This window comes from Nicotiana tabacum, chromosome 4 (genome assembly GCF_000715075.1).
Source record: "Nicotiana tabacum cultivar K326 chromosome 4, ASM71507v2, whole genome shotgun sequence".
Classification (NCBI taxonomy): Eukaryota; Viridiplantae; Streptophyta; class Magnoliopsida; order Solanales; family Solanaceae; genus Nicotiana; species Nicotiana tabacum.
Genome location: NC_134083.1, coordinates 91,188,199 through 91,197,649, shown reverse-complemented (window position 1 = coordinate 91,197,649; position 9,451 = coordinate 91,188,199). Strand labels below are relative to the sequence as shown.

Sequence of the window (9,451 nt, the reverse complement as noted above, 5' to 3'; positions counted from 1 at the left end):
TAGATTCGTGTAATATAGCCAAAACCAAGCTCTCTAGGTCCAAAAATAGATAATGAATCAAACCCTCGAATCTAGGCCTTTTCTGCCCAGTGATTCCGCACCTGCGGTCACTCAGTTGCATCTGCGATGCCGCATTTACGAAAAATCCATCGCAGGTATGGTTCCAATTTAATTCCTGAGGTTCCGCTTCTGCGGTCAACTGCTTGCACCTGCGAACCCGCTTCTGCAGAGAAAACAACCCCACTTGCTTCCTTGCCCAAAGCCTCCCTCCAAATTCCGCTTCTGCAGAAGACAAGTCCGCGCCTGCGGAGGCGCACCTGCGCCCAGGTGTTCGCACCTGCGAGCCCAGGCCTGGGCTGTCCACTCCGCTTCTGTGCTTTGCTACTCGCACCCATGAGTCCGCACCTGCGGCTAATCCGTCCGCAAGTGTGATTACACCATAAGGGATGATGCTTCAGCAACATGATCAAGTCCAAGTTTGATCCGTATTCAATCCGAATCACACCCGGGGCTCCCGGGACCTCGTTCGAATATACCAACAAGTTCCAAAACACGTAACGGACCTACTCGAGGCCAAAAATCACTTCAAACAATATCGATTCCACGAATCGCAACCCAATTCAAGCCTATTAAAACTATGAACTTCTGAATTCCAAAACTAATACCGATTCATATCAAAACAACTACGATTGACTTCAAATTTTGCACACAAGTCATAAATGACATGACAGACCTATTCCAACTTTCGAAATGGGAATCCGACCCTGATATCAATAAAGTCAATTCCCGGTCAAACTTTCCAACCTTCCAAACCTTTAACTTTCTAACTTTTATCAATTCAAGCTGAAACGACTTACGAACCTCCAAATCAACATTCGGACACGCTCTTAAGTCCAAAATCACCATACGGAGCTATTGGAACCATCAAAACACCATTTCAAAGTCGTCTACACTAAGGTCAAACTACGATCAACTCTTTCAATTTAAAGCTTCAACTTAGGGACTATATGTCACATTTCACTCTGAAACTCACCTGAAACCAAAACTAAATACCCCACCTGGTCACGTAACCATAATACAACATAGAGGAGACAATAAATAGGGGATCAAGGCTAAAATACTCAAAACAACTGGTCGGGTCATTACAAAAAATCTACCGATATTTTTCATAGTTGTTATTTTGTATTATATGCAAAATAAAATTATTATTTTTTCTTTTTATTTTCAAATTAGAATTATGAGATTTATTTTATAGTTAAAATTTTCATAAGAGAATAATATATACATTTTAATCTATTGCTTGAAATTTTTTATTTTCTAATATTTTTCTTTTTAAATTTAATTATTAAAATTTTAGTTATATTTACCCTATATGAATTTTATTAATCAAAATTATAATTATAAATCCTTATAATTTTCTTATTATTAAATATAAACTAATTATAACCATTTAATCTTTAAAATTATAAATCAAGAATTATTACTTGCTAAGTAATGGATTATGATTTTTATATTCTTATCAGGACAATTAATTAAATAATTGTTCATAAACTATATAGTTATAATAAAGTTTAGTTTTTGAAAATTTAGTTTAGAAAAATTAATTAAATGGTTGTTCATAAATTAAATGGTTATAATCAGTTTAGTTTAGATAAATTTTATTAGAAAATATTTATTCTATGAGCAAACATTTAATTAGTTTTCCTAATAAGAATATAAAAATTATGTTCCGTTACTTAGCTGATAATAATCCTAATGGATTATAATTTTAAAAATTTAATGGATAATACAATTACAATAGCCAAGGAATAAAAGGAGAAATAAAAAACACATTTCAGGAAAAATATAGAAAATATAATTAGAATTTTGATTAATAAAATTCATATAGTGTCAATATAACTAAAATTTTAATAATTAAATTTAAAAATAAATATATTAAAAAATAAAAGAATTCCATGCAATAGATTAAACTGTATATATTAATAAAATTTCTCTTATGAAAATTTTAACTATAAAATAAAACTCATAGTTCTAATTTGAAAATAAAAAGAGAAAAATAATAATTTTGTTTTCCATATAATACAAAATAATAACTATTAAAAATATCGGTAGATTTTTTTAATGAAATAATAAACGGCTTCTCTTTTTTAGTTTTACTTTAAATGAATTCAAAAATCATAGTTTTCTAATAAATATTAAATTATTTTAATTATATTAAAAAGTAATTATAAATATTAAAGTATTTATATCTGAATACTTAAACCAAACAATGAAAAGAAATGAAAAATGAAAAAGAAATAGAAAAACAAAATTTTGTTGGCGGAAGAAATCGAACTTTGGACTTCTAGGCCAAAACTAGTACATTAAATTTGTTTTACTTGCTTTTCATGTGCCATCTGTATTTCAGAAGGAAAGAAAGAGTTAATAAAAAAAGGACATAGCGCATTTAATTAATGCGTTATACCTATTTTTTTACCTCCTTTTTCTTTCGCCATAGTTTAATCGCTTTAATCTAATTAGAAACTATTTCGATTTCGGACTCGGGTCGGATATGAGCGGATCGAAAACGGATAATGTAAAAAAGGATAAATTATTCGACCCGACACATATTTAATTCGAATAGAAAATGGGTTAATCATGAGATAATATGGATATCCATGTTTTCCATAACTTCTTGATTATAGATCACGTTTGGGAGAGTTTTTGGCTCCCAAATTTGAGAAACCCCCGATTTGAATCTTTACAAATGTAAAAAATAAATTCATTAGTTATCCATTTTCTAAGTGAATATTATGGTTCTTATCCATATTTAATCCGTTTTTAAAAAAATTATTATTTAACTATTTTTTATGAATAATATGGATTGACAACTATTTTATTTATTTATTTTGCCACCATTACTCAAGAGTAAGGTGGGGAGTTCTTGGAGAGAGGGAGCCGAGGGTCTATCGGAAACAACCTCTCTATCCCAGAGTAGGGGTAAGGTCTACGTACACACTACCCTCTCCATACCCCACTAGTGAAATTATACTGGGGTTGTTGTTGTAGCACTCAAGGGGCTATCATTATTCTAAAATTAATTTGTTAATGGGGCCAAGCCATGCGTCTCTAAAAGGTACTGAAAAAATCTCAGTAGCTTAGATGCTACTCCTATAACATAGTAGCACTGTGAGAGAAATGACATATCAAGGAAAGAGGGAAACTGGGGGGGGGGGGATATGAGATTTCCTCGTCCTATCCTTTTCTGAGACTAATTTATGGTCTCCTTGATAGAAAACACTGTACAGCAGAAAAAAGCATTTAGTTTTTTACTGCAAAAAGCAAGCAGCCTAATTCTCTTACTGTTTATAGCACTGCTCAGACAGTGGTCCGGTCCTTTCATTTCTCTCGATCTGATCTATTTTAGTCACTGTTTAGTGTACGAAAGAAGCAAGCATTCTCTGTGGGCAATTGTTGTATTCAAAGCTTTCAACTTTACAGATGGAGTCTCTTCTCCTCTTCTTGTTTTGGTCTTTTCACTAGTAGGTTTATAGGCCTAATAATATTAGGGAAACTTCTTTTGGTAAATTGGTGGAGAAAAGAATTTTTTTTTTTGGCTAATTGCTATAATTGCTTTAAGTGAAATGAAATGGCAATTTAATATTTTGGTGAATTCCTCGGGAAACAACTCTTTGGCATAATTTGTAACTGCCTATTACTGCAAGCGGCAGTTGATATAATTGGAGTGTGGCATTTTCTTGTTTGGCGATAAAAAGGTTAGTATATTACATGGCAATTCTTGCTTATAAAGCCATAAAAAGCTCATTAATTTTTTGGATGCATGTCCATTTGGCAAATGCAGTATATCTTCAGTTACAGAGTATTTATGGTGTGTGTATGTATATATATATAAGACACAAGCACCTCCCTAACAAAACCCAAGTAACAGAGTGCCTTGAAGTTGTTACAAGTCTTAGGTTGTCTTTTTATTCCACTTATGATTTGCAATTTAGGAAGATTATTTTTGTAATTAATGAGATTACTGTTTAAGTTTTTGTCTTTTTAGTTACAGCTGTTATAAGTTTGGTTGTGAAACTTTACATCTCAGATCATCATAAAGAAAATGGTGCCTGAGAAACAAGCAGAAGAGGCCATAGTCTCTGCTATCCAAAATGAAACAGAGGCAGATGATAGACAGGAAGAAATGGCTATTCATTCAAATTTGAGCTTCAAAAGCTTTCTTTGGCATGGTGGTTCAGTTTATGATGCCTGGTTTAGCTGTGCATCAAATCAGGTAACTAACTAATTACCAACATGTTTATTCCATTTGAATTTTCAAGTACTGTTAATCCTGAGTTCTTTTTTGTTTTGTGGGGTTGCAGGTAGCACAGGTTTTGTTGACTTTACCATACTCATTTTCTCAAATGGGAATGCTTTCAGGAATTCTACTGCAGATATTTTATGGTATAATGGGAAGCTGGACAGCTTACCTCATAAGTGTCCTATATGTTGAGTACAGAAGCAGAAAAGAGAAAGAGAATGTTAGCTTCAAGAACCATGTCATTCAGGTCTGTATTCCAAGATCCAACAATAATTTACTGTTGTAAAAACAATGCTCTCTTTTCTGTCAAGAAATAACTCATCAATATCTTTTTTAACAGTGGTTTGAAGTGTTGGATGGCTTATTGGGACCCAAGTGGAAAGCTATTGGTTTGGCCTTCAATTGTACTTTCCTTCTATTTGGTTCAGTTATACAGCTTATTGCTTGTGCAAGGTATGCTTGTTCTTGGGGCTCGTTTGGCCATAAAAAAAGTTTCTTTTTTTTTTTGAATTCTTTTTATAACTTTTTTCAGGAATTAGTGTTTGACCGTGAATATTCAAATTTCACTTGAAGTTTGAATTTCGGATTTTTGAAAAAACTCCAAGCTAGCGTATGGACATAGATTTAATTGAAACTTAAAAAAATAGTTTTTGAAGTTAGTATTGAAAAATAATTTTTGAAAGTTAGAAGTTGTGTTTGGACATGCAATTTATTTGAAGAAAAGTTGAAGTGTTGTGGTAACGTGAAAATATTTGATTTTTTTTGCCCAAAACATGATCATATTTCATAAACAAACAATGTTTTCATTTTTTTAAAAAAAAATTGAAGACAAAATCTAGGCCAAACGGGAGCTAAAAAACTGTTTTTTAAAATTATATTCAAAGCACTCCAAAAATTCAAAAAATAGTTCAAAAATTGTATTCATGTCCAAACAGAACTCTAATTTTCAAATGTCATTTTCAACTTGAAATTTTTTTTCACTAATTTCACATGTTTTATGTCCAAACGCCCACTTAAATAAAAAAGGACAAAGATCACTTTTAGCACTTGACCGAAATTATTCACATCCGATAGCACAAGTGAATAAAATTTGTATACTTTTATATATAACATACATAAATGTATATGTATACAAATAATATATATTTTCGATTATTATTTTGAGAATGACTATAGAGTATTATGTTCCACTCTCTATCCCATCCCCTTCAATGGACCCAAAAAATAAAAATTCTCATTGCTTTTTTTTACTTTCGTCTCAAATATTAATCTTTTTGATAAAATTAAATTTATTTAAAAATATTTGACATTTTAAAGTACAAGAATTCATTTGTATGTCTAATGGAGATAAGTGGTAATAGGACAAAAATTCTCTATTAAAATTCTTTTTTAATTGTTACATAGAAAATTTTTAAAGACACATAATATGAACAGGATGTAAGTATTATTATTTGAATTATGGTATGCTGTAATAAATATTGTTGTTGGTGGTTAACAGTAACATTTATTATATAAACGACCATTTGGACAAGAGGACATGGACATACATATTTGGGGCATGCTGTGCGACTACTGTGTTTATTCCATCATTCCACAACTATAGATTATGGTCATTTCTTGGACTGGGGATGACTACTTATACAGCTTGGTACTTGACTATTGCAGCGTTTGTTCATGGCCAGGTACAATTAAAGTGCCTTTTTCTTTGTCATTATTACTGTGATGGCCAACAATCAATAATAACTTTTGACCACTTGAAAACATTGCAGGTTGAAGGAGTTATTCACAGTGGCCCAACCAAAATGGTGCTTTATTTTACGGGTGCCACTAACATACTCTATACTTTCGGCGGGCATGCCGTCACCGTGTAAGAAATGTCTTAATTTGCGTCAAGGTTTTGTGATTTCATAGAATTTAAGTTTCAAACAGTGTAAAGTAGTTAAGTTGTCATTTTTACTAATTAAGTTATCGATTAATGCTTTTCATTGGGATTTATAACCTCATAAAGGACTCCATCGTATTTTAGCAATGTGAGAACATAGAACTTAAAGTGCAGTTCGATAATATGCATTCTGAACGTAACTTCGATGTTGTATTTTTCTTTTGGTACAATATATAGGCTTTGCGATGATTGCGCCAAAATTATATGTATTAGTGTCTACCTGCTGTCCTGCTTTGTGAGTTACATAGCAGCAAGCTGTTTTAGGTCAAAGATGTCACTGAATGCTAAATGGGCAGTGTTTTTAAAGGACTAAACTAGACTCCTAAAAGCTGCTTGCCTGTCGCTTAGTATTGTTTCATTCAGCTGAAATCCAAGTAAAATTTGGATGTTTGGGAAGTGGATTTGACTTCAACTCGAGGTTTTAAATAATTGAACTGTTGGGATATTGTTCTGCTGAGGTGTTTGTTACTTGCAACAACAACCTAGTATAATCCCACTAGTGGGGTCTGGGAGAATAGTGTGTACGCTGACCTTACCCCTACCCTAGGGTAGAGAGGTTGTTCCCGATAGACCCTCGGCTCCCTCCCTCCAAGAACTCCCCACCTTGTTCTTGGGGTGACTCGAACTCACAACCTCTTAGTTGGAATTGGAGTGTGCTCACCACTAGAGCAACTCACTCTTGTCTAGTTTAAACCAAAGGAGTAGACATGGAACAATAGAGTGATGATACTAATCTAAGAGTTTTGATTTTTCTCTAGGGAAATCATGCATGCAATGTGGAAGCCTCAAAAATTCAAGTACATATATCTGTATGCTACACTATATGTCTTCACATTAACACTCCCATCAGCAGCAGCTGTGTATTGGGCCTTCGGTGACCAGCTTCTTGATCATGCCAATGCCTTTTCTCTCCTCCCTCGAAACGGTTTTCGCGACACAGCTGTCATTCTTATGCTAATCCACCAGGTCTCTGTTTATAATAATCTTGAATTCGCTTCAGTATTATGTTACTTTTTCCGGGTCCAACCTTCCATGGTAATCGGCTTGTATTCTTGCAGTTTATTACATTTGGATTTGCTTGCACTCCTCTGTACTTTGTTTGGGAAAAAGTTGTGGGAATGCACGACACAAAGAGCATATGTTTGAGGGCATTGGCTAGGTTACCAGTTGTGATACCAATATGGTTTTTGGCCATTATATTTCCATTCTTTGGGCCTATTAACTCAGCTGTGGGGGCATTATTAGTTAGCTTCACCGTGTACATCATTCCTGCTGCTGCTCATATGCTCACTTACAGGAAGGCTTCTGCTCGACAGGTATTTTATTTATCTTCAACCTTTTCATCTCATTTGTACCTTATGACTTGCTGGCATAAAAAACAATCACATAACTTGCTGGCTATCACACTCCAATTACATTATCTTTTGCATTTTGTGGAGCCTTTCATGTGATGAGAAATAAGCTTGACAATGATGTATTTTGCCCAGGGGCGTAGTTAGCATTGGAGTTACGGGTTAGGCCGAAACCACCCAGGTCTAAATCATGTATTTATTACAAATTGTTAATTAAAAACCCAATAACTTAAATGGAGTAGAATTTCGAGCCCATAAGTTTCAAATTCTGGTTCCGCCTCTTTTAATTTTGCTCTTAATTGGAATTTTTCATGGGAGAAGACTTGTGAGAAAATGACTGAATGCTGACTCGGAACATCTCATGTCAGCCGGGGAATTGGGCCCTTTGTAATATACCTGGGGCCTCCCCTGCTGAGCACTACATTTGGTTGTCACACTCACTGATTAGCCTTTTGCCTTTGTTGGCTAGATACTTCAAAGAGGCTGTCTTCTTTTACTTTTTTTGTAGTGCAATAATTGGAAGTGGAAATAAAACTGTAGTAATCAAATTGAATTTGTTCTTATGAAAAATTATTGCATATTTGCTATATATATAATTTTTACTGAATAGCAATATCTAGGCTGTAGACTTGATTTTTACATAGTTCCAGTCGAACCATATAACTCGCCTTAATTCTGTAGACTTGATTTGTGTTGTTTTATCTTGTGGATGCAGAATGCAGCTGAAAAACCTCCATTCTTCCTTCCAAGCTGGACAGCGGTGTATGCAGTGAATGTGTTTGTGGTGGCATGGGTTTTTGTTGTTGGATTTGGATTTGGAGGATGGGCAAGCATGACCAATTTCATTAAGCAAGTTGATACGTTTGGCTTGTTTGCAAAGTGTTATCAGTGCCATCCCCTTGACCATCGTCATGGAAAGTAGATTCAATATCATCTTTTTTTGAGTAGTTTCCTTCCTAATATCTGTCATGCTTTTGGTTGGTAACTTTTCTTCTGTTCAGTGTTTGTCATATATGATAGTCGGAGATGATGTCCTTTTTTTGGTGGTGGTGAAAGCCCGTTGCAAATATGAAATAGAACTAGTTATTTTGCATCTGGATAGAACTATAAGAAAACTTCTTTGGTTCACTTCTGAAACTGATTTTGGTCAATTAGCATATATAGTTATTAAGTCATTATATGAAATACTAATTAATAAGTTAAAATAAAACATTATTTCTCCAGTTGGTTAAAAAATAACAAATGGTAATCAGGAGAAGCTAGAACTCGAGGCTTGTAACCACTAGCATCTGGGAACAAACTATTCTAAGTAACATTTGACTTTCATTCAATCTATGCACAATCTCTATGAGCTTTCTTTTGTAAGAGTAAAGTTCAATCTTGATATCTTCAAGTGTCGGTGTTCGTTCACCCGTAGATTGTATAGTTGAATTTATAACGTGATTCATAAACATATGAATTAATTTGATCTAAAAATACAAAATAATTAAGAATAGAAATAAGATTATTAAAATAACTTAAAGGAAATACAAGCCCGTGGACTTAAGCAATAAGAACAATCCAAAGAGTAAAAGAAAGAGAGTAATTTGATATGGTAAGAACAAATTATTGCCTTTCAGTACAGATGATTTTTCGTGTCTAACTATGGATACAAGTTCTCCTATATTAGCTCCATCCAGGGAGATAAGATCATCAAATCAAGTTCTTCTTGAATGAGAATAAAACCTTATTGATGGCGGCATAATGGTTGAACAATAATACAAAGATTCTTTGTAATGGTTGCTCATTGAAGTTGTCTTTCACAACTAATATCTTCCTCTCAAATCTTTGTTTTTGGTTCTAATGTCTTTGAAACTT

At 33.6% G+C, this 9,451-nt stretch overlaps 1 protein-coding gene across 2 annotated transcripts; it reads left to right on the top strand.

Annotated features, from left to right (window-relative positions):
- The first annotated feature begins 3,168 nt into the window (after positions 1-3,168).
- LOC107796536 (auxin transporter-like protein 2) lies at positions 3,169-8,687 on the top strand. 2 transcript variants are annotated; one of them, XM_016619322.2, is made up of 9 exons: positions 3,169-3,755; positions 4,088-4,273; positions 4,362-4,547; positions 4,641-4,753; positions 5,799-5,982; positions 6,070-6,167; positions 7,001-7,208; positions 7,301-7,558; positions 8,310-8,687. In XM_016619322.2, exons 2-9 carry the CDS (start codon positions 4,103-4,105, stop codon positions 8,514-8,516), a joined length of 1,425 nt encoding a protein of 474 aa, XP_016474808.1. In that variant the 5' UTR covers positions 3,169-3,755; positions 4,088-4,102; the 3' UTR covers positions 8,517-8,687. The 2 variants fall into 2 exon arrangements, with proteins under 2 accessions (XP_016474808.1, XP_016474809.1); XM_016619323.2 differs by lacking the exon at positions 3,169-3,755 and adding an exon at positions 3,875-3,956.
- The last annotated feature ends 764 nt before the right edge of the window (positions 8,688-9,451 follow it).

Excerpts from the sequence above, each read along its gene's own strand:
- LOC107796536 (XM_016619322.2), top strand. The coding sequence starts at position 4,103 with ATGGTGCCTGAGAAACAAGCAGAAGAGGCCATAGTCTCTGCTATCCAA. Across the intron at positions 4,548-4,640 it reads TCAAGAACCATGTCATTCAG|TGGTTTGAAGTGTTGGATGG; the intron begins GTCTGTATTCCA and ends CTTTTTTAACAG. Across the intron at positions 7,559-8,309 it reads GGAAGGCTTCTGCTCGACAG|AATGCAGCTGAAAAACCTCC; the intron begins GTATTTTATTTA and ends TTGTGGATGCAG.